This window comes from Furipterus horrens, unplaced genomic scaffold (genome assembly GCF_987537825.1).
Source record: "Furipterus horrens unplaced genomic scaffold, mFurHor1.1.pri manual_scaffold_3, whole genome shotgun sequence".
Taxonomy (NCBI): Eukaryota; Metazoa; Chordata; class Mammalia; order Chiroptera; family Furipteridae; genus Furipterus; species Furipterus horrens.
Genome location: NW_028327173.1, coordinates 50775498 through 50801728, shown reverse-complemented (window position 1 = coordinate 50801728; position 26231 = coordinate 50775498). Strand labels below are relative to the sequence as shown.

The 26231-nt window shown below is 34.1% G+C and overlaps 1 protein-coding gene across 1 annotated transcript in view; it reads right to left on the bottom strand.

The window, feature by feature from the left end:
- LRRC7 (leucine rich repeat containing 7) overlaps window positions 1–26231 on the bottom strand; it is a 299869-nt gene that overhangs the window by 249610 nt on the left and 24028 nt on the right. Inside the window, exon 2 of the mRNA XM_090269599.1 lies at window positions 11280–11397. Within this exon, the coding sequence (XP_090125725.1) occupies window positions 11280–11397 (118 nt within the window). The remainder of the gene's footprint in view (window positions 1–11279; window positions 11398–26231) is intronic.

The window sequence follows — 26231 nt, the reverse complement described above, 5'->3', positions numbered from 1 at the left end:
CCTTGTAGTATAGTTTGGTATCAGGTGTTGTGATTCCTTTTACTGTGTTCTTCTTCCTCAAGATTGCTGTGGCTATTCAGGGTCTTTTTTGGCTCTATATAAATTTTTGAAGTATTTGTTCTAGGTCTGTGAAATATGCCATTGGTATTTTAATAGGGCTTGCATTGAATCTGTACATTGCTTTGGGTAGTATGGACATTTTAATGATGTTAATTCTTCCTATTCATGAATATGGTATTTGTTTCCATTTATTTGTATCTTCCTTAATTTCTTTCTTCAGTGTTATGTGGTTTTCGAAGTACAGGTCTTTCATCTCTTTGGTTAAGTTTATTCCTAAGTACCTTATTTTTCTTGTTGCTATAGTAAATGGGATTTTTTAAAGTTTCTATCTCTGATATTTTATTGTTGGTGTACAGAAATGCCTTTGATTTCTGAATATTGACTTTGTACCTTGCTATTTTGCCAAATTTGTTTATTACGTCAAGTAGTTTTTTAGTGGAGTCTATAGGGTTTTCTATGTACACTATCATGTCATCTGCAAATAATGACAGTTTTATTTCCTCTTTTCCAATTTGGATGCCTTTTATTTCTCTTTCTTGTCTGATTGCTGTGGCTAGAACTTCCAACACTATGTTGGATAGGAGTGGAGAGAGCGGACATCCTTGTCTTGTTCCTGATCTCAGGGAGAATACTTTGAGTTTTTGTCCATTGGTATGATGTTGGCTTCAGGTTTCTCATATATAGCCTTAATTGTTTTGAGGTATGCTTCCCCTATTCCCCTTTTTCTGAGTGTTTTCATTATAAATGGGTGTTGTTCTTTATCAGATGCTTTTTCTGCTTCTATTGGTATGATCATGTGGTTTTTGTCTTTTATTTTGTTTAGGTGGTGTATTATATTTATTGATTTGCGAATATTAAACCATCCTTGCATCCGTGGGATGAATCCCACTTAATCATGGTGTAAGATCTTTTTAAGGTGTTGCTGGATCCTGTTTGCCAATATTTTGTTGAGGATTTTAGCATCTATATTCATCATCGATATTGGCCTGTAGTTTTCTTTCTTTGTTGTGTCTTGATCTGGTTTTGGAATTAGGGTAATACTGGCTTCATAGAAAGATTTTGGGAGTTTTCCCTTTTCTTGAATTTTTTTGGATACTTTGAGAAGGGTAGGCATTAGTTCTTCCCTAAATGTTTTGTAAAATTCACCTGTGAAGCCGTCCTGTCCAGGTCTTTTTTGTGCTGGAAGTTTTTTGATTGCTGTTTCAATTTCACTCTTTGTTATTGGTCTGTTCAGGCTTCTACTTCTTCTCGATTCAGTTTTGGAGGATTATATGTTTCTAGAAATTTTTCCACTTCATCTAGGTTTCAAGTCTCTTGCCATACAATTGTTTGTAGTAATTTCTAAAATACTTTATGTTTCTGTGATATAGGTCATGATTTATCCTCTTTCATTTATGATTTTGTTTATTTGGGCCTTCTCCCTTTTTTTTTCTTGATGAACCTGGCTAAAGGCTTGTTGATGTTCTTTATCTTTTTAAAGAGTCAGCTCCTGCTTTTGATGATCTTTTGAATTGTTTGTTTAGTCTCTATGTCATTTAATTCTGCTCTGATCTTGATGATTTCTTGTTTTCTACTCACCCTGGGCTTTGTTTGTTGTTGTTGTTCTAGTTCTTGTAGCTGTAGGGTTATATTTTTTATTTGAGATTCTTCTATCCTTTTCAGGTAGGCCTGTATTGATATGAACTTTCCTTTCAGGACTGCTTTCGTTGTGTCCCATAGATTTGGGGCTGTTGTGTGTTCATTATAATTTGTTCTAGAAACTTCTTGATTTCTTCTTTGATGTAATTGTTAACCCATTAATTACTTAATATCACATTATTCATTCTCCATGAGTTTGAATGTTTTTGAATTTTTTTCCTTGAGGTTGATTTCTAGTTTCAAGGCATTGTGGTCTGAGAAGATGCTTGATACAATTTCAATTTTCTTGAATTTGTTGAGGATTTTTTCATGTCCTACCATGTGGTCTATCTTTGAAAATGTCCCATATGCCTTTGAAAAGAATGTATATTTTGCTCCTTGGGGTGAAAAGTTCTATATATATCAGTTAATCCCTTTGATCTAGTGTGTTGTTCAATGCCTCAGTATCCTTGGTATGTCTTTGCTCAGAAGATTTGTTTATTATTGATAATGGGGTGTTAAAGTCCCCTACTATGAGTGTGTTGCTGTTGATATCTTTCTTGTAGTCTTCTAGTATTTTCCTTCCATATTTGGGTGCTCCTATGTTGGGTGCATATATGTTTACCAAGGTTATATCTTCTTGAGTGATTGTTCCCTTAAGTATTACGAAATGCCCTTCTTTGTCTCTTTTTATGGCCTTTGCTGTGAAATCCATTTTGTCTAATATAAGTATTGCTACCCTAGCTTTTTTTTTTTCATGTCCATTTGCTTGGAATACTTTTTTCTATCCCTTCTCTTTCAGTCTGTATAGATATTTTGTTTTGAGGTATGTCTCTTGTAGACAGCATATATGTGGGTCATGTTTTCATATCCATTTTGCTCCCCTAGGTCTTTTGATTGAAGCATTTAATCCATTTACATTTAAGGTTATTATTGACAGGTATTTATTCATTTCCCTTTGTACCTGTGTTCCTCTCCCTCTCTCTCTTTTTTTTTTTTTTTCTTAAAGCATTCCCTTTAGCATTTCTTGCAATGCTGGTTTGGTGGAGATGTATTCTTTTAGTCTTCCTTTGTCTGGGAAACTCCCTATTTCACCTTCCATTTTGAAAGAGAGCCTTGCTGGGTAGAGTAGTCTTGGTTGTAGGTCTTTGTTTTTCACTGCTTGAAATAATTTTTGTCATTCCCTTCTGGCTTGTAATGTTTCTGTTGAGAAATCAGTTGATAGCCTTATTGGAGCTCCCTGTATGTTATTTGCTGTTTTTCTCTTGCTGCTTTTAGGATTCTCTCTTCATCTCTGAATGTTGCCATTTTAATTATGATGTGCCTTGAAGTGGGGCTCTTTGGGTTCATCTTCGTTGGGACCCTCTGTGCTTCCTGGGCTTGCACGACTTTTTCTCTCATGAAGTTAGGAAACTTTTCTGTCATTACTTTTTCAATCAGGCTTTCTAACCCATGTTCTTCTTCTTAACCTTTTTATATGCCTATGATTTTGAGTATTTTTCATTTTATGTTGTCCAGCAGTTCTCTTATACCCTCTTCATTCTTTTTCAGTCTTTTTTTTATTTTGTAGTATTGTCTGGGAGCTTTTTTCTACCTTGTCCTCTAACTCACTGATCTGATCCTCTGCTTAATTGAGTCTGATTTTGATTGACTTTACTGTGTTCTTCAGTTCAGAAATTGTATTCTCCATTTCTTCCAGGTTCTTATTGATAGTTTCTATGTCCTTTCTTATGCTGGTGTAGTTCTCAGTAAGTTCTTTGTAGCTTCCCTGGAGTTCTTTGTAATTCCCCTGGAGTTCATTGTAGTTTTCTTTCTTTCTTTTTGTTTTTGTCAAGTTCATTGAGCTTCCTTATAATCATTCTTTTGAATTCAATGTCTGATAGTTGGCTTATGTCTGTTCCATCTATCTCTCTTTCTGGGGACTCTAGTTTTCCTTTCATTGGGAGGTTGTTTCTGTGTCTCCCCATGTTGGATGCTTCTTGTTTGTTTTTGTTTCTTAGATTTGTCTGCTTTGATTTTCTGCCTTTGTGGTATGAGATTCTAAATAGGTGACCTGCGGGATTCAGTGGTGCAGTTTCTTTGATCTCCTGAGCCTGATGCTCTTGGGATGCCCTTTATGCTACTTGTTTAAGCTGTCTGGTTGTATTTCAGTTACTCTTTGGTGGATCCTTCCCTCTGGCTAGTTGATTGAGAGTCTCTCTGCCCACCTTGTCTTCAGTTCTTTTTTGGAGATGCTGTTAAAACATAAACACACGACCCAGGCAAGAAACCCACACCCTCCAAAATATCCCCCACCCACAATCACACTATCAGCAGTAAATGAGCCAGTATTAATATAAATATAAAGAGGTTAAGACTATTATATTATAGGAGAAACAGATAAGAGTTGTTTTAAATTAAATAAAGATGATTTTTTAGAGGAAAGATGATAGAACAATAAGAGTAGCAAGTAGCATCAAGGCTACACAAGACAGTAATATTTACATTGTATGTTGAAAAAGGGAGGGAAGAATGCAGAATAAAGTGAGAAAGTGCAAGTGTATAGTATAAGGTTTATACAGAAGTTATATGCTATATGTTTAGTGTGAGAGGGAGGATCAACAAAACAGAAAAACAAACAAACAAAAAATTAAAGAATAGGAGGGAGAAAAGGTAGGAAACAGATTAAAGAAAGACTTTTTACGTGGTACAACCTTTGGGCACTGTCTCTTTTTCTGGATCTGCCCCTGATCAAAATTCTATGGGTTTCAAATCTTTTCTTGCTGGCTGGCTGTGAGGAGACCTAGCTTGATTCTGGGGTTGCTATTCTATCACTTGTGGGCCTGACACTGCTCTGCTGTGAGATGCACTTAGCTGAGTCCCCTACCCCCTGGTCCTGCGGCGCCCTCAGCCCTCCTCAGGCTTTTCCAGCAATGCAGTTCTGCTGGTGGGCCAGCGTGTACATGCCAATAGCCTCTGCCCAGCCTCAAGTCCTGTCTCTGCTCCTCCAAAAAAGTTTCTTTGTTGCCTCCAAGCTGCAGCACCGGCCTGCGTCCCTGCCTGTATGCCTGCATGTGCCACTTGCCTGCCTGGGGTCCCTACCAAGTCTGTAGTTCCACCACAGCTTTCCCATAGGGGCCCCATCTCCTTAGCTCAGTTCTGCTTTTTTGTTTGGTGGAGACTTGGTACGAGCCCCGGAGCACAGAGTTGTCAGCCCAGGGTTGCCAGCCAAGGGAGTCTCCACGTAGATTCAGTTCACACAGTTTCTCACAGTCTGGGCTGTTCACTATCTTCCCACACCTCTGGCTGTTTCAACCAAAACTTCTCGCTGACTCTCTCCATGACTTTGCTGGTTGGTGCGCCTACAGCAAGGGGAAGCTTCTAAGTAGATCCCGGCTAATGAGCCGGTCAGCAGCTGCCCCTTTTGGGTGTGGTATGGCACCTCCAGTCCGGGAGGCCTAGTGACTCAGCCTGGAGAGCATGGGCCAAGCTTTCTGCCCTCCTTCATGCCGCTCCCACACTCCCTTCCCTGTTCGCGCTATCTGAAATCCACATTCACTCACTTTTCTCCGAGTTTATACTCCAAGTCCTTCCATGATGGGAGCAAGCAGACAACACTGGTACCTACTCTGCCACCATCTTTTCGCCCTTTACTCTATTTTTTAATATTATATTATTGGACAGTCCTCGTATATCTATCTCTATCCATCTCTATCTCATCTTTTTCTCTCTCTTTCTCACCTATCAGCAGAGTCTCTATTCTTAATATGTTCAACATTTTAAATATTTTTATCACTTAACTGGTTACTCATATCTGTTTTCTTGAATGTATTGGAAAGAAATTCCCTCTCTTTATCGGAAATTGAAGATATTATTGGTCTTTAGTGTTTTTTGCATGCGTTTAGGGAAGAGGAGGTATAATTGGCAAGCTGGTAAAACACATAATAATGCCTTCAACTCTGATTGCCTTTCATTGACAACTAACAATAGTAATTTTGCTCACTATGATGTTTTTAAAATCTATTCTTGTATAGAAATAAGTTTCAGAGGATGAGAGAAAAATCACTTAATTGCTGCAGAATTAGGAAGGGCTTTCACATTAATTCATTTTCATTTGAGTCCTTTAATTATAGTGTCATAGTCTCTTTGAACTATGACAAATCAACAAACATACTTAAAACTGAATCACTGCCTAATTAAACCTTATCGTTCATTGTCTTGCTTTGTCATATAAAACAATTTACTCCATTATAATCATAAATCAGCTCTATAAACAGGCAGAGATTATTTATTCAGAGATCACGCTATATAAAATGTATTCATCTCAGACGGACATGGGATTTTCTTTTACTATTGAATTAAGATCTGAGGAATAAAGGATAAAAGTTCCATCGGTACAGAAAGCAGTGCATTCACCCATGGATGGCTGCATATAATTTGGGGGTCAGTGAGGCTTAAGAGTGGAAGGATAATTTACATGCAGCATAAAGATTTATATTAATATAAATACATATATACCTACATATAAAATCACATTTCAGAAAATTGATGGAATTTTTAAAGAAAGATAAAGGTTAATGTACTTATTGTTAAAATAGGAGAATAAAATCTGTATGAAAGAGTAGAATCTTTACTGAATACAAAAGATTGAAATCTCATTTTCCAGTTCATTTCTTTTCAGTTCATTAGGTGTGTTCAGTGTTCCAAGTAGGTAAATATTCCAAGCATTCAGTGTTTTCAATGTTTCAAGTATGCAAAAATTCTTAAGAAATAGGAAGCAATACAGTAGAAATTAATAATTGGAACTTAAACCAACAATTAACCAATAGAGAGACTAATAAGAAAAAAGAGTGTTATTTAAACAATTAGTAGAGTGGAAAAACCCTCTGCAGGATGGATGAGAAAAAAGTAAAAGATAAGTGGCACAATTAAATGATATTAGGAATATAAAGGACAAAACAGCCATGGATATGGTAGAGATTTATAAAACACATAAGAGAGGCCTAAGGACAATGCTTGATATGAAAATTGACTACCTGTCTAATGCACTAGATGACTTCCCAGAAAATTATAGCTTATGAAAAAGAGACTCAAGAAGATATAAATTTATAATAATGCGAAAGAAAAATAAATTATCATATTCAGTTGATATAATTTTATACAGGAAAATTCAAAAGAAACTTCTGGTCATATATTAGAACTTATAATTAGCACTGTGGCCAAATATAAGATCAAGATATCAAAATGAATAAAGTTTTTATATAGCATCAACTAAATTTAGATAAAGTACTTTTTGAAGAAGAACACAATCTATAATACTAGCAACTTAAGCTACTTAGTAGAATTATAATTCTAATAAAAATCCCTAAGGAGCTTAAGTTGCTAGTATTATAGATTGTGTTCTTTTTCAACAAGTACTTTATCTAAATTCAAGATTTTCTTCAAGGAAATAAAAAACTTCATTGAGATACAAAATGAGAACTAAATAAAGGTAAATAGAGAGCATTTGAGATCTTGCTCTCTGACACATGTCTTCAACCAATTAAAAAATCCAACAGATTGTTTGTGAACCTCAACAGATTAAACCTAAAATTTATATGGAAGAATTGAATACCAAGAACAGCAAGACACATTTGAAAAGAAAAAAAAAAAGAATTTATATTATCAGATATTAAAACAATATTACGTTTTAGTGATTAGAACAATGTACTATTGGCACAGGAATAGGCAAATATAGAATTTTTATGATATTAGAGTAAAAAAAATTCTTAAATTATAAAAGTATAGACTCTAAAGGGAAGAGTGATACATTTTAGTACATTAAAATGACAACTTCTCTATGGCAAATGGCATCTCACACAAAGTGAGAAGACAAGTCACAAATCGGGAGATGATACTTGTAACCCATTTAGCCAAGCAACTAGTGTCCACGTACATAACAAAAAATATCAAATAAAAAATAGACCAAAAAAAGACAATTTGTAGAGCAAGGTACTCTACACTTGCCAATAAGAAGAAATGAAAAATATGTCAACTCCTCTTGTGATTAGAGAAACATAAATTAAAATATCTATCTACCTTTCATCTGATAGGCCAACATTTAAAATATCTAGTTAACCTCAAGTGTTGGCAGAGACATGGAGCAGTGGGAAATTGGTACTTTGCTTGTACAATTATATCCACTTTGAACATCAAGGACAAATTTCAGAAACACGATGTGGAATAAGCAACTTGTAGAACAATGTACACAAGGTATTAGTGCTTCATTGAAATTTTAAACATACTAACTCTGAGAGGGAAAACATTGGAAGATTAGGAATGAGAGTTTACACATTTCTGTAATGTGTTATTTATAAAAAGCTAGAGTCTGATGTCTTTAATAAATGTTAATACTTTAATCTCACAGTGGGCATCATTATTTTCTTTATGCTAAAAATATTTAATAGCTTGAAATTAAGACTACAGAAACATTCAAATATAACTGCATCAAATGTTTTTACTGCTAAATTGAGTTTTAAATGATGAATAATATTGAACCAGGTAGAAGAAGTATGAAAGATGATTTATGCAGATAAAATAATTGAGTCATGGAGATGGTGAAATTGCATTATATATTTGAGTATCTAGACCATGAAGTTAAAAAGTGCAAATCATCTTTGGTGAGATGGGCAGAAGGAATGGAAGTGGAGGTGGAGGTCAGTTGTGGGGATTTTGAATGCTGTTTTAGGGACCCTACACTCTATCCTAGATCAATTGAAGTATCTTAAGCAAATGTAACCTAGTAATATCTGCAATTCAGAAAGATTGCTAAAGCTACTTTGAGGAGGGTAGGTTTGGGAATGGTGGTGGCAATAGTAGAGATGGGGAGACCAATTAGGAGGATATTGAAGTAGTCTAGGGAAAAGAAAGACACTAAATTAAGATTGTACGGCAATGGGGAGAAGAAAACAGACCTGTCATAGATTTAGAATGTATATTTGGCAGGATTTGGTGACTACATGCATATGATAGTCATAGGAAAGAATGGATTTTTGCATTGAATGTCTATGTGGGAATAGTAACCCTAACAGAGAACCAGATAATGAAGAAAGAGCAGATTAGTGTGGATGATGAGTGTAGTGGAAGAACTGAAAATGAAAAATAAATACTGGAGGCTGCATAGATGACCAAGATCAGGTTTAAACTCATCCTCAGTTCATCATAAGGAGTCATTCATCAACTTTAAGTACATTTCAGGCAAATTTTTACCAGATGGCGTAGTACTTAAAGGAGTCTCTATCTAAAAATAACTGTTCTATTTTCTGTCTCTAAATACCAATGCTGCTATTGATATTCTCTCATGATATTCTCTGATGTCTTATCTCTTTTCTCCAGGGGTATTCCAACCTTGTTAACTGTTAAGTGCACTTGTTTTCTGTTACCTATCTCTTTTTCATCTGACAGATTCCTGAAGGATGTATTATGCTCCTTATGTAAGTGTCAAGGTCTCTGCCACAGAATTCAGTGACAGCTTTTTTTAGGTATGATTTCTGAAAGGGTGATGTGTTGAAATATCTTACTGTTTTGTAACTTCTAGCAATGGCTCATATATCATCATGCTCACCTAACCTTTGGGTATACCATCTTGCATAGTGGATTGCCATGTCTTGCATGTCTTTTTGCATAAATATTTCCAGAATATAGAGACCATGAACATAAAGGTCCCTAAATAATACTCACAGGGACTTCTAAGGATGCTTACAGATTTATGGCCCCCCCCCCCCAATCTCATATTTATCAGGAGTTTTGTGTTTAATATTTGGTGATGGATTTTTTTCTGATCCTCTTTAAGATAGATTTTTATTTATTTAGACTCTATAGACAAACCTTACTGAAGGGAAAGGGACATGGTATATTGGCCATACTATATTTCTCAGAAATTATAATTTGAAAGTAGCATTTGATGTGTAAATGCAGTTAAATAAATAAACAGTATTAATTGTTAATAAACTACAGAAATACAAATCCGTATAAGTATGTGGCCTATAAATCCTATCTTAAAATAATAAAGGTAGACTTAATGTCATATTTCAATGGGCCTAAATCTAGCTGCTGTTCTCTAAGTCTGCATATGGTTCTTTTAAAATCGCTTTTCTGAAAACCCTCTAACTGGTAAGTCAAGTTGGTGTAGAAGAATGTGTGTATATGTCCCCTGTTTGTATTCTTTATTGTTTCCATCAAGCAAATGCTGTCTTTTATTCAGATTCTACTATGCTTCATGGAAATCTTCAGGCTACATCTTTTACTTGAACTCTTCTCTCATAGTAAAGCAATCTTAATTAATTATTCTATTATCTAAGAATTTGCAATTGTAATTTGTGCTATATAATTAAGTACTTCATTTTATACTGTGTTATGATATTCACTGATTATTTATAGATGCTAATCTTATCTCTCCAGTGACACTAAATTTCTCTGACTCTCATAGACTTATTGAAGAAATCTTACTAGCAACTCACACTAGTATATTTCAACAAGTATTTCATGTTCACCCAGAAGAACCATTCATTCAATAATTGTTCGTTGAGTGCCTACAATGTGCCACACACTGGTTTAGGCAATGCAGATACACCAGCAACAAAAACAACAACAAAATTGAGACATCACTGATTTGTAATTCTAATAAAAGGAGTCCAGACAATATGTAATTGATTTAAATAGATAGTATGTCAGTTTTTCCTAAATGTTATTAAGAAAATAAAACTGGAAGAGAAATAGGGTCTGCTTCTAGTGAATAATAACAGCAAGATCTTAATCTTACCAGGATGGTTCAGGATTTCTTAGAAATGTCATATTTAATGTAATCAGGAGATTTTCCTGGTTGTCCTTAATAAAACAGATTAAATTAAGATCCCTATCTACTTTAAATGTCAACCAATCTTAACTAACTTTTTTTTTTTTTTTTTAGGGCACATAATTAATTTTTCTTTCTTTCTTTTCTTAATAGCTTTATTGAGGTATAATTGCTACACAAAGAGCCACACATATTTAATATGTCCAATTTGATGAGTTTAGCCGTTTGCAGACACCAATGGTACCATCACCACAATCAAGTTAATAGACATATCCAACAACTCCCAGAGTTTCTTTGTGTCCCCTGGTTATTTTCTTGTTTCTACTCTTTTGTTTTTACTTCATGTGTGTGTCTATGTGTATGTGTGTGTTAAGAACACTTAACATAAGTTACCTTCTTAACAAATTTTGAAGTTCACAACATCATATTGTTAATTATAGGCACTATATTTGATATCAAGCATATCTCAACTCAATTATGATATTTTGAGGAAAGGATCTATGTTTTCTGTGGTTATATAAAATACTTCTGGCCCACCACAGTGTAAAGGCAGTAAAATATTCTAAAAATGATTAAATAACACATCTAAATGCAGAGTGAAATCAGGCACACTAGTAGGTGAAGGGGAGAGGGGTTTTCTGTCTGAGACATACAATAAGATTTAACTTTTCAATAAAATTAACTGAGAGTTACAACGAAATCAAAGAAAAAGTATTATATCATTTGCTAAGAGAAAAGATTAAAGAATATTTTCAGTAAAATATTATTTAGAGATGAGATGAAATCTTACCATTTTTACTGATGTCGAGTTCTTTGAGATTAACTAAACTAGCAATACTGGTTGGCAGATTTGAAAGGTCATTGTCAGGAATACTTAGTTTTCGTAGAGCTTGACAGTTGAACAATTGCTGTAAAAAAATAATGATTAATTAGATCTCAATTTGGTTAAATCCATTCATACATAAACTCAGTAACATAATTCAATTCATCTTTATAAATGTGGTAGTGAAAGGGCCAACTACAAACTCTCAACTTCGATCCAACACGTGATTGTTTTCAGAACATTTTCCATACCCGTTTTACTGTCTCGCTATTCTGTGCTCCCAAATTCAAAATCCAAGATATTCTACTTTTTCTCCTTCTGTTTACCATTAATATTACATTTGCCACTGTCCCTATGGAGTTTCTTCTTAGAATTAATTTCTTGAGTTATTCTTTTCTTTCTATTCCTACAGCTATTAGGATTACCTTAATTCTCTTTTCCTGCCACTATGTTAGATTTCAGAAAGCAGTATGTATTTTGACTTAATCACATCGCACAGTTGTTTATATAACATGCAAAAATTGATATACATTTGGGTACATGAGATCACATTTCTTTTGTGTCCCTCTATACTGCTCAACAATATCAAGTAAATGAAACACTCAATCTGATATTCAGTGAAAAAAATCATGAGTTATTGTTTAACACCTGCCATCGGTCCATACACAGTACTAGGTGGGGAAATGTTGAGTGCTAAAGCAAGTGTCCTCAAATCCAACATGCTTATAACCCCTAGTGGTGAAGGTTCTTGTTTAAAATATGAGTTCTTAAGCTCTACACAAAGACATATTGATATAGTTGATCTGGGATGGAGGTCAAATCTATATTTTTAACAAGCACGCTAGTGATGTAGGTGTTTATAGTAACAAATTCTGGGAAACAAGACTTTTTAGCTATGTCCATTTCATCTTGACTACTCTGCATCTAAACAGCTGGGACAGAATTTTTATTCATTTCTGGAAGAATTATCTTAATGAGATCCTTTCTGTTTGACATTTCTAATTCTGTTTTGGTAAATTTTCACAGATGAAGTCTCTGGTATCCATGACTATGCAATTGGCCCAGAGTACATCTAACTACAGCTTGTTCTTACATGTAATTCATTATTTATAGGCAGAAACAATGTAACATATAGTTGTTATTTCTTAACTCATTAGTTTTTTAAAAAATAGATTGCAGTGGTTTCTACTTAAGATTAAATATATAGTTTCTTTCCTTTGGTTAGTCATTTGAGCTCCTTGTTAGAATTTCAACATGCTATATAGAAATGTCACCACCATTTTTAAATATAAGTTAAAAAATTGAAGTTTAATAGGTGGTTTCTATTAACTGCCAATCTTTTCTTAAAAATAGAAAAAACAAATGTCTACACTCATGGTAAAAGTTAACAAAATTTTTGTCCAGTCTATACCGTCATGTAAGGATCATTACATCTATATGCAATGCAACCTTATAAATTCACAGATTAAAAGAAAACTCAATTGCCTCATTACTGCTATTAGTAAGGTATACTACCTGTTCTTTAGTCTGATTATTATAACCATATTAGGCCAAATTTAGACAAATAAATTTCAAAACGGAGGGTTTTTACAATTCAAATATCATCTCAACTAAATTCTCAATTCTTTCAGAAATTAAGACATTCCTGTATTCTTCACCAACTTTAAATAAAATCATGTTAGGAATAAAAGATATGGACACTCCTGAACACCCTATTACATAAAGCATGCAAGACTTCTCTGGTACAGAAGCTAACAGCATGGCATTTGGAATCATATTGATGTGGGTTCAATCCCCACTTACTGACTTACTAACTATATGGTCTTGAGCAAGTTGCTTAATGTAGCTGAACCCTGTTAATTTTTTCTTTTTCTTTTTTAAAGGTTTTATTAATTTATTTTTAAAGACAGGGGAAGGTAGGGAGAAAGAGAGGAAGAGAAACATCAATGTGTGGTTGCCTCTTCCATATCCCCAACTGGGGACCCAGCCTACAACTCAGGCATGTGCCCTGACTGAGAATTGAACCTGTGACCCTTTGGTTTGTAGACCAGCACTCAATCCACTGAGCCACACCAGCCATGGCTGAACTCTGTTAACTTTTTCATTGGTAAAATGAGAACAATATTATTAACTAACTTGAAGGGTTGTTGAGAACATTAGATGAATTATTACATTTAATCAATTCAAAATTCTATATTTTTTACATATTAACATCTTTGATATTTGGGATGCAACTTATAATCAAGAGTAAGTTAGAAGTTTTAAGGAGTGTTTCTTAGTGTTCTTACAATAATGGTGTGTCTTATAATCAATGGCCTTGATTTGATGAAGTTAATTACTTGTGAAAATGTAAAACTGTGATTGGCACATAGCAAGAGTTAATAACCATTAGATGTTTTAATATTTATATGCAGAGATACAGAGGCAAACCTATATAATTAATTGATTTCTTACTTTTCTAGATGATGAGGTCTTTGAAGGTACAAATCATATCTAAATCATCTTGGTAGTAACCTGTTTCACTTTTGTGTATACCAAAGTAACTATCACAGTGTATTACTGTATATAGTGTATGCTTAAATATATATTTTAACAAATATTTAGATAAATAGAAGAAAATTGAATAGAGTGCTAAGTTCTAGCTGAAAGTGGTACTTTATTGAATTTGAAGTTTCAGAGAGGTAAACAATCTGAATGAAATATAATTTCATAAACAAAATGGTAAACTTTTGAATATGAGTCATGATGTCTATAAATTAGAAAGAAATTAAAAAGAAATTTTAATGATTTGTTCAAGATTCAAGCTTTGAATGAAAATGAAGTCATGGATGATTATAGCTGTAATTCTTCATATAGTATAAAATAGCAAATATAATTAATAGCTAATTAAAGTAAAACTGTTAATGGTTATAGTTAACCTGACTTTTATTTGTTAATGATATTTTGCATTTTAAAGCAATGAAATTGTTTTGAGTCTTAAAATATTTTTGTATGAAAGCTATTTTTCTTGGGTTAATGAAAGTAATTTAACTCTGACAAATTGGTTTGTGAAGAGTATGCAATTTAAATACTGACTTAAAAACGTAATGGTTTGATGTTTTCTAAGAGAGCTGACACAAAGAGAATGGCCTGAAGGTTGGAAGCAACAACATATTTGGAGCCAAAAATGTGTATTCAAAAAGGAATTATACATTCATTCATGGAAAACCAATAATTGATACCTGTTACAAACTAGACACTATGCAAAGTGCAAGGGACACAAATTACAAGTTACTACTCAGACAATAAATTAAATAGACTGAAAAATCTATGCCAAGGTAAATATCAGGTATGATAAAAACACATATATAGCATATCTGTACCAGATAATATTCATGATGGTAGTGAGGCTGACTCATGAAAATATTCCTGGAAGAGGTGATGAAAAAAAGAATCACCTGGGAGCCAGCACAAGTGAGCAGATGAAGACAAAGAGGGATAACAGGGCATTTTTCTTTTAGTATATAAACATACTCCCAACTTAAAATATGTGTTAATTAAACTAGTTTCAGATATTTATTTGATAGTATGAGGAGACTCGGATCTCAGATCTTGGGGTCTACAACATCTACATGTATTTAAAATAAATTTATGGAGTACCAATTTTATGCTATTGTCTATACTGAAGATAAAAATATGAAAGATATTGCCAATTTCTGTTTTTAGCAGTATGTTGGGCAAATAGAGAAAAATCTTCCAGTGGAACAAAACTAAACACACACACACACACACACACACACACTCCTTTAACAGATAATTGAGCTCTGGCTATATAATACAGACATTTCTCAAATTCCAGAATAACAAGATAGTAACACATTCTGTTAAGTAGGTTTGTATTTAGCTTTTGCTTTGGTGGTATATGTTGGTACCTGATAGATGAATGGGAAAAAAAGGTGTTCTTTTTTCAAGGGGAAGGATAGAATACCATCTGGAGTCTAAACAGAGTGGGATACTGATTTAGAGACCACTTCACATAGAGATGGGGTCTAAATGAAAAAACAACCTTGCAAAAGGAGTCCATGGGGAATGCATGCATTTGCAGGGAGGTCAGAGATGCAAGAAGGAAAAGCAATAATTTTTAAAAATTGTATTAAAAAATGTGTGGTTAGACATAAACAAATATCAACAATATTAAACAATAACAAAATGTCTAATCATGGGATAAAAAAATCAATGTAAGACAAAACAGTATGAATGGCATAAAAATAGACATAAATCATTGGAACAGAACTGAGAGCCCCGAAAAAAACTCATGCATATACTGCCAACTAATATTTAACAAGGGATCCAAAAAGATGCAATGGGGGAAAGGAAAGCCTCTTCAATAAATGGTGTTGCAAAGACTGAATAACCACATAGAGAAGAATAAAATTGGACCCTATCTTATTGCATGCATAAAAATTAACTCAAAGAGATTAAAGGCAAGTGTGAGATCCAAACTGTAGAACTACTAGAAGACAACATGATAACAACTCATTGGTATAGATCTTGGCAAAGACTGTTTACATATGACACTCACATCACAAGCAATAAATGCAAAGGTAAGCAAATGGGGCTCCATAAAACTAAAAAGTTTGTGCACAGCAAAAGAAACAGTGGGATAAAAATGCAACCTGTAGGATTGGACAAAATACTTACAAACTATCTGATAAGGGGTTAATATTTAAAAGAACTCATACAACTGAATAGTAAAAACAAAAAAAAAACTGAATGAAAAATGGGCAAAGGACTTAAATAGACGATTTCCCAAGGAAAGCATACAAATGATCAACAGGTACATGCAAAGGTGCTCAACAGCACTAATCATCTGGGAAATGCAAATAAAAAGCACAATGTGATTATCACCTCAAACCTGTTAAAATGGTTATTATTAAAAAGACAAAAAAAGTGTTGATAAGGATTTGGAGAAAAGCAAACACTTGTGTACTGTTGATGGGAATGTAAATCGGTACAGTCATTATGAAAAATAGTATGGAGTTTCCTCAAAAGATTAAAAATAGAACTACTATATGATCCAGTGATTCTACTTCTGGGAATAAAAAGGAAATACTTTCTCAAAGAGATATCTGCACCCCCATGTTCACTGCAGCATTAGTCACAGTAGCCAAGACATAGAAACAACCCAAGTATCCATGAACAGATGAATGGATGAAGAAGGTATGATATACATATAACATGAGATATTATTTAGTCTTAAAAAGGAGGCAATCTTGCTTTTTTGTGACAATGTGATGGACCTTGGGGGCATTATACTAAGTAAAATATATCAGACAGTTAAAGATAAATTTATTATACAATTTTACTTGTATGTGAATCTAAAAAAGACAAACTTATAAAAATAGTGTTGTTTTGCAGGGGCTTGGGAAGTGGGGAAATTTGGACAATGTTGGTTAAAGGGTACAAACTCCCAGCTATAAATAAATAAGATCTGGGGCTCTAATGCACAGCATAATGACTATAATTATAATACTGTATTATTTCTTGAAAGTTTTTAAGAAAGTAGATCTTAAAAGGTGCTAATACACACAAATCATTATTACATAAAGGGGTGGAGATATGGCATCTCATTGATACTTTTTGACCTTTTGCAGTAATTATTGTGCAATATACACATGTATTTAATTATACTGTAGATCTTAATATGTCAACAATATCTCAATAAATCTGGGGAAATTAATGTAGAACTAAAATTCTGAACAACAAAGTCATGTATCAGAAAAATATCATATTTAAAACATTTTCAGATTCTTTTTACATTATTTGGGAGGAGGGTAAAGGTATTTATTAACTTTAGATTAAAATTAAATGTGTATATTAAAATTTTTAGGGTAACAACTGGAGAAATAGCTATAAGGTGCATAGCTTTTTAGTGGGTAGAGGCAAAATAAGTTAAAAACGATAGAAAGAAAAACTCTAGTAAATATAATAAAAACAAGTAATAACTTAGAAAAAGCAAAACAGATAAAAATGAAGACTAGAGTGGAATAAATTAATGCAAATATACCAATAGCTGCAATCAGTAAATATGAATTAATCTTTCTACTTTAAAAATAAAGACTATCAGAGTGGATTAAATTTAAAAGTAATTAAAATTTATCCTATTAACAGTGATACCCTCAAAACTTGAGTCAATGATGATAAAACTAGCAAAATTAACCAAAAACGTCTATGCAGTAATACTGACTTAAAACAAAATATATTACTAGAGAGAGTGATTATATGTTAATAAGTACTTCAGCTCATCAAGAATATATAAGTGTGTACATATTTAGTATCCTAGCTTTAAAATATTTGAAGAAAAATTTGGTCTATATGCAAGTCAGTATTACAAAGCTATTGTCAAAACAGGGTACTTTAATACACAGCTCCCCAAAATTGATTAAAAACAGACAAAAAGAAAAGAAAAGCTAGTGAAGAATTGATGTCCACAAGTTTGTTCTAGTGGAGATAAATAGAATACTGAATCATCCCCATGAGTATTTTTTAAAAATACATATGAAAAAATGGCAATTAACCGTGTATTAGACATAAAGTCTCAATAAACTTCAAAGAATTACTAATAAAATGATCAAATTCTTGGATCATAAAGCAATTAATTATTTAAAAAATTATAGTGGAAATTAAAAAATAAACCAGGTGATAATAAAATATCACATTTAAAATGGCAGAATATAGCAAGAGTAATTAGGAATAAATTCTAGCTTGAAATGCTTATATTAGAAAAGACAAAGGTGTGAAAATGAGTACATTAAACATGCAGCTTAAGAAGACAGAAAAAATGTAACATAATGTAGAAGGAAGAAACAATAGAGAATCCCTTACAATAGTGTATGAAGTAGGAAGGACAGAGGTCTTGAAATAAACACCAGACTGGAAGCTCTTCAAGCAGAGGAACCGTGTCTTTTGTGAGTCATTGCATGCAACTTGTGACTGTTTTTATATTTTTCAAAATTTTTTATGGTAAAATATACAAATACAAGAGTATATATAATCTATATGTTCTAAAATTTCATAATAAAACAAAGACCACATTCCTTAATCCAGTTTAAGGAAGCTACTTTATGTCTTTCCAATCATGTCCCTTCACTTAAATTTCCCTCATTTATTTGTTTAATACAGGTCTAGTGTTCCTAAAAATATATATTTAGATTTGTCTATTTGTGAATGAAATAATACTTCTTGCTTTCCTTTGCAGGTTGACTTCATTTAATATTATGTTGTTAACATTATTCCAAGTTGATATGTATGTGTGAAATCTATTCATTTTTATTACTTTATTATTCATATAACACAATTTTCTTAGATTTTCTAATGTTCACAAAGTTTTGGGTTGATTTTAATATTTTCTAATATGAACAATGCTGCTACAAATATTCTTATATACATCTGCTAGTGCACATATACAAACATTTCCTTGAGGAGGTAGGCATATGTTCAGATTTACAAAATAATAAATTATTTTTCAATGTGGCTATAAAAATTTTAATTCTCATCAACAAGGATAAGAATACTTATTTCTTCATGCTATTTCCAAAATTAGATCTTTTCAGACTATTTAATTATTTTTCAATTTGTGGTATGTAAAACAATAATACCTTTTAACAAAGTATCTAAAAAAACAACTTTTTTTCCTATTTTATTCATTTGAAAGACTGTCACATATTTTGGATACAATTCTTTTACAGTTGTCTCACTATATGGCTCAACATTCCATTCTTTTTGTGGTAACTTTCAATAAAAAGACACTTATAGTAGTCAAATTTATCCTTAGTTTTATAATAATATGTGCAGATGGTCTCCAATTTTTTCCTTATGAAAGTTTTAATGCTTTGATTTTATTCATTTAGAGCATATTTTGTGAATGATATGAAGAATTCATTATTTTCCTTTTATAGAAGACCAGTTGTTCTAGAACCATTTTAAAAACAGCCCATTTTCTCTCCACTGATTTTCAAGACAAGTTTTATTGTACATCTGATTGCCATGTAAGTATGGGTCAGTCTCTGTACTTTCTATTTCTAGTGCCCTGGTCTCTTTGTGCATCTCTCATTCTAGCTGGATCATTTGAACTCTATGACTGTGAAATGTGCTTGAGCTAGAGAAAAACGGGGAACAAAAAAGAGAGAATGCCCAGAGAAGGAAGAAACAGCTCAGCAGCCTTTCAGAGGGGAGTTTTCCTGTGTGCAGAAGGTGGGTGGGAGACAGGGTACATTGGGAAGAGCAGGTCAGTCCAGAGAACTGTACTAGGAAAAAGACTCAGGGGAATATTAGGAATGGCAAAAATTAAAAGTGGCATTATTCTAAACTTTGTGGAAGGGACTAGAAAATGAAGGTTTTAGCCTGAATGTGAATATATACGAGTCTGGGTTTTATCCAGCAGGAGGTATTTACATTGATGATCTTTATTCATTTCTGAGTCAGACTTATAGATGCTGTCTCCAGAAAAATATACACATGCGCGCGCGCGCGCACACACACACACACACACACACACACACACACACACACACACACATTTGCATCCTATTTCAAGGAACTTGCAAATCACCAGAAGCCCATCCATGGATATGTGGACTAGGTTAAGGACCCCTGTGATAGGTCACAAAATGTCACTTCTGGAAAAGCAAATGTGATCAGGTTCATCTCCTGCTTATACTTTCTGAATATATCTCTGCTCTCTTCACGACAAAATTCAAATGTCCTGCCATGGCTTTCAATGCCCTTCACTTCTCCAGTATCTCATCTTGTCATTCCCCATGCCCTGTCTCTTCCTCCACCTCCCTGCATTACCATATCTCCAGCCACACCCAATAACTGCCAGTTTCTGCACTCACCAAGCTCTGCCTCGCCTTTGTAAATGCCAGGGTTCCAGCTGAAGCCTTTTCCCACTCCATCCTATCTCATCTCCACTTTACCTCCTTCTTCAAGCTCAGGTCTTCCCAAATTTAAGATCCCAGCTTAACACCAGTTTACATGCTGCATTTGTGTATTTTCATAACATTCTGTATGTATCCCTATTGAAAAAAAATTGTCTCTGTTTTGGCATTATTAGACTGTAAGCTTTCTAGTCACTGCTGCATCTTCAGTGTATAATGCAATGCCTAACACATGGTACTTTCTCAGTAAATTGTTGCTTCTTGAATATTTTTATGTAGGGTAGTGGGAAATAACAAGATAGTCATCAATTGTGGGAGTGCTTAGTGTATATGTGCAAGGCACTAAACTAGATTTTAAAATATATCATCTTTAGCTCTTGCAGCAGAAAGTGTTATTACCTCTACTTTGCAGGTGAGAAAACTCAGGAAGTTAAGTTTTACAAGGTCATATAACTAAAAAGTGCCAGAGCCAGCCTTCATGCTCAGTTTTGTCAGATACAAAACCAGATATGCTGCAGCACATTGCTCCCTCTACACCGTCAGATCCAGCTTTGGAAAGATAACAGTGACAAGTGACAACATTTGGAAGCTGCTTGGTAGGGGAGAGTGAGTGAGAAAGGAAACTTGAGCCAGTCCCAGGGGGATTAATGGAGAAGATTGAAATTCAATGATTACTGACAGCAAGGATCTAAATTAGAGTTAAATGAGAGTATATGTTTTAGCACTTTGCTAACCTTGAAGTGCTATACAAATGCAAACTATTATAATTTGAATTAGCATTTCATTATCACCTTTGTATTCCAGCTTGGAAAATCAAGGACACAATAAAAATGTCATGAATGTGAATAACTGTATATTAAAACAGTTCTCTAGAAAAAAAATTAGTTGTTTATTTTTGCACCACAGATAAAAAAGTATTAGTTGCTTGTGAATTTTAAAAAAGATCAACTTTTCCTGAAAAGTTCCAAATAAAATCATAAATATTCAGTGAGAGAGTTACTGATGGCATATATTGGCACAAGTGGATTCCACCAGGGAAAAGGAGTTATTGTCTAATGAGCTGGCATCACTGAATGGCTGGTTTCTTAGAAGCTCTTCCTTTGAATCCCTTGGAAAGTGTTCAGGGAAGGATCCAAGATGGCAGAGGAGTAAGTGGAAGCTACACTAATTTCCCAGGACCAATCTGGAATTACAACTATATTGTAGAGAAATCATCCTGAATAACCAACTGAACACTAGCTGTAGAGAAGCCTTATAACCACAGACAGACAGAAGAAACCACTTCATCACAATAAGACTGGAAGACAGTGCAGGGGAGGTGAGAGAGGGCTAGCTGGGCTCCCATGGGCAGTAGCTGAAGTTCTAGAGGGGTATTTTAGTGGCCAGGGGGATTCTCCTGGTAAGTGTGGGGTCTAAATCCCAAGCTGGTCTCTCAGCCTACAACAATAGAGCCAGAAAGAACCCAGCTAGGGTTCCTAGCTGGGTTCCTAGCTAGGAAAAGCAGCAGTGTTTCTGTCTGCCAGGAAGAGATGGCTAGAGATACAGAGAGACTCTTAAAGGGCCTATGCACAAAATTTCATTTGCAGCCATTTGCCCTGGGTTCTGGCAGAGGGAGGGCAGAGTGGAATACAGACACTTGAGGAGAGTCTGGTGCTGGTGGCTCTGGGGAGAAAACTGAAGGAAGAGCTACCAGGATCCCTGTGGTGAGTCATTCCCCATACTGCAGCAGCCATCATTCTCAAGCAAAGTACTCCTCTCCAAAGTGACATCAGCCTGAGGGGAAGCAATAGCCCTGCCTGCATGAATTACTCTGCCTCACTCTGTGGTGCTTAAACTGGGCTGCTAATTACAGCTTGATTAGATCAACAACCAATCAGCTTAATGACTGATTATTTTAACAACTAAGGTGGAATATACAAACAAGCATCCAAAATGGGAAGACAAAGAAACAGACCCCACATGAAAGAAGAGAATTCTCCAGAAGAACTAGATGAAATGGAAAGAAGCAATTTATCAGATAGTTTAGAATAATGATTATAAGCATACTGAACAGCATGATAAAAGACATAGAAACCATAAAAAAGGACCAGTCAGAAATGCAATATCTGAAATAAATAATACACTGGAAGGAATAAACAGTAGGTTAGATGAACCAGAGAATCAAATTAGTGATTTGGACCACAAGGAATAATGAAACACCTAGGTAGAGCTGCAAAAAGAAAAAAAAGTTAATTAATTCAGGTGAGCTTAAGAAATATTTTGGACAACATGAAGTGGAACAACATATGCATCATGGGGATACCTGAAGGAGAAGAGAGTGAGCAAGGGACCAAGAATCTCTTTGAAGAAACAATGACCAATAATGTCCCTAAGCTGGTGAAGAAAAAATACACACAAGTCCAGGAAGCTCATAGAGTCCCAAACAAGTTGGACCCAAAGAAGTCTACACTAAGACACATCATAATTAAAATGATAAGGCTTAAAGGCCAGGAGAGAATCCTAAAATCTATAAGAGAAAAGCAGGAAGTTACCTACAAGGGAGCACCAATTAGACTGGCATCTGATTTTTCAACAGAAACATTTCAGTCCAGAAGGGAGTAGCATGACATATTTAAGGTGATGAAAAGCAAGAACCTACAACCAAGGCAACTTTACTGAGCAAGGCTATCATATAAAATCAAAGGGGAAATAAGGAGCTTCCCAGAAAAGAAAGAGCTAAAGGAGTTGTTAACACCAAACCAGTAATACAACAAATGTTAAAGGGCTTGCTTTGAGAAGAAGAAAAAAAGAAAGAAAAAAATGGAGGAAAACAGTCTAAGAATAAAATGGCACTACATACATATCTACCAATAATCACCTTAAATGTAAATGGCTTAAATGCTCTGACCAAAAGACATAAGGTAGCTGAATGAATAAGAAAATAAGACCCATATATATGCTGCCTCCAAGAGACTCATCTCAGATTGAAAAGGTACACACAGACTAAAACTAGAAGGATGGAAAAAGATACTTCATGCAAATGGAAAGAAAAAAAAAAAAAAAAAGCTAAGGTAGCAGTGCTTATAACTGACAAAATAGACTTTAAAACCAAGGCTATATATAGTAAGAGACAGAGCAGGAGACTACATATGGATAAAGGGAATAATCCAACAAGAGGATTTTACCCTAGTAACATTTACGTACCCAACATAAAAGCACATGAATATGTTAAGCAAATCTTGAAGGACATGAAGGGAGAGATTGACAGAAATCAGTCATATTAGGAGATTTTAAAACCCGATTTACTTCAATGGATAGATCTTCCAGCAGAATATCAACAAGGAGACAGTGGCCTTAAATGACACATTAGATAACGGATTTAATTGATATCTTAGGAGCTTCTCATCACAAAGCAGCAGAATATACACACTTTTCGAGTGCGCATGGAATGTTTTCTAGGATAGATCACATGCTAGTATACAAAACAAGTGTCAATAAATTTAAGAAGATTGAAATCATAACAAGCATCTCCCCTGACCCAATACTATGAAACTAGAAATCAATCACAAGAAAGAGCACTGAAAAACATGCAAAGACATGGAAGCTAAATAGCATGATATTAAGCAATGAATGGGTTAACAATGAGATCAAGGAAGAAATCAAGATACTCTGAGACAAATGAAAATGAGGACTTGACAATAGAAAATCTGTGGGACACTGGGAAAGCAATCCTAAGAAGGAAATTCATAGCATTACAGGACTATCTCAAAAAACAAGAAGAAAGCTCAGATAAACAATCTAATTTCACACTTGAAGGAAGTGGAAACAGAATAACAAAGCCCAGAGTGAATAGAAGGAAGAAAATAATAAAGATCAGAGCAGAAATAAACAAATGGAGTCTAAAAAAAATTTTAAAAAAATTAGCGAATTCAAGACCCGGTTCTTTGAAAAGATAAACAAGATTGACAAACCTTTAACCAGACTCATCAAGAAAAAAAGAGAAACGACCAAGATAAATAAAATCAGAAATGAAAGAAGAGAAATAACAATTGACATCAAAGAAATACAAAGGGTGGCTCACCACATAAATAAAATGAAGGATAAAAACCATATGATCATATAAATAGATTGCAGAAAGAGCATTTGATAAAATACAAAACCACTTATGATCAAAACTCTAAGCAAAGTGAGAAGAGAGACAACATACCTAAACATTATAAAGGCCATATATGACAAACCCACTGCCAGCATCATACTCAATGGGCAAAAACTACAAGTGTTCCCCTTAAGATTATGAGCAAGACAGGGATATCTGCTTTTACCTCTCTTATTCAACATAGTACTGGAAGTCCTAGCCATAACAATCAGACAAGAAGACATAAAAGGCATTCATACTGGAAATGAAGAAGTAAAACTGTCTTTATTTGCAGATGACATGATACTATACATAGAGAACTCCAAAGATTCCATCAAGAAAATACTAGAACTGAAAAATGAATTCAGAGAAGTAGCAGGATACAAAATTAATATGCAGAAATCAGTTACATTTTTATATGCTAATAATGAACTAACAGAAAGGAAAATTAAGAAAACAATCCCAATTCACAATTACTCCAAAAAGAATAAAATACCTAGGAATAATCCTAACCAAGGATGTAAAAGACCTATACATGAAAAATTATAAGATGGTGAAAAAAGAAATTGAAGAAGATACAACTAAGTGGAAGCATATACTGTGATCATGGACAGGAAGAATTAAAATCATTAAAATATCCATACTACCTAAAGCAATCTCTAGATTCAATGAAATTCCTATCATTAGTCCAGTGACACATTTCACAGAACTAGAATATTTCAAAAATTTATATGGAACCATAAAAGGCCCCACATAGCAACAGCAATCCTGAGAAAGAAGAACAAGGTTGGATAAATCACACTACTTAATATTAAACTATACTATAAATTCATAGTAATCAAAACAGCATGGTACTGGCATAAAAAGACACCTAGATTAATGGAACAGAATAGAGAGCCCAGAAATAAATGCATACCTTTATAGTCAATTAATATTCAATAGAGGAAGCAAGCACATACAATGGGCTAAAGATAGTTTATTCAATAAAAGATATTTGGAAAAGTGGACAGATATGTGCAGAAAAATGAAACTAGACCACTTTCTTACACCTCACACAAGAATAAATTTAAAATGAATAAAAGACTTTAATATTAGACCTGAAACCATAAATAACCTAGGAGAATACAGGCAGCAAAATTTTGGAGATTACTTGTAGCAATATTTTATCAAATATATCTTCCAAGGCAAGAGAAACAAAATAAAAAATAATGGGACATCAAAACAAAAAGGTTTTGCACAGTAAAGGAAATCATCAACAAAATTAAAAAGACAACCCACAGAATGGGAGAACATATTTGCCAATACATCTGATAAGGGGTTAATATCCAAAATATATAAAGTACTTATAAAACTCAACATAAAAAAAAAGAACCCAATTAAAAAATGGACAAAGGACCTGAATAGACAATTCTACAAAGAGGACATACAGATGACCAATAGGGATATGAAAAGATGCTCAACATCACTTATCATCAGAGAAATGCAAATTAAAACCACAATGAGATATTATCTCAAACCTGTCAGAATGGCTATCATCATAAATCAACAAACACCAAGTGCTGGCAAGGATGTGGAGAAGGGGGAACCCTTCTGCACTGTTGGTGGGAATGCAGACTGGTGCAGCCTCTGTGGAAAGCAGTGTGGAGATACCTCAAAAAATTAAAAGTGAATCTGCCTTTTGACCCAGTGATGCACATCTAGGAATATATCTGAAGAAACCCAAAACACTACTAATTTGAAAGAACATAATCACCCCGATGCTCACTGCAGTGTTATTTACAATCACCAAGACATGGAAGCAGTCCAAGTGTCCATCAGCAAGTGAGTGGATAAAACTGTGGGACATTTACACAGTGGAATGGTATGCAGCCGTAAAAAGAAAATTTT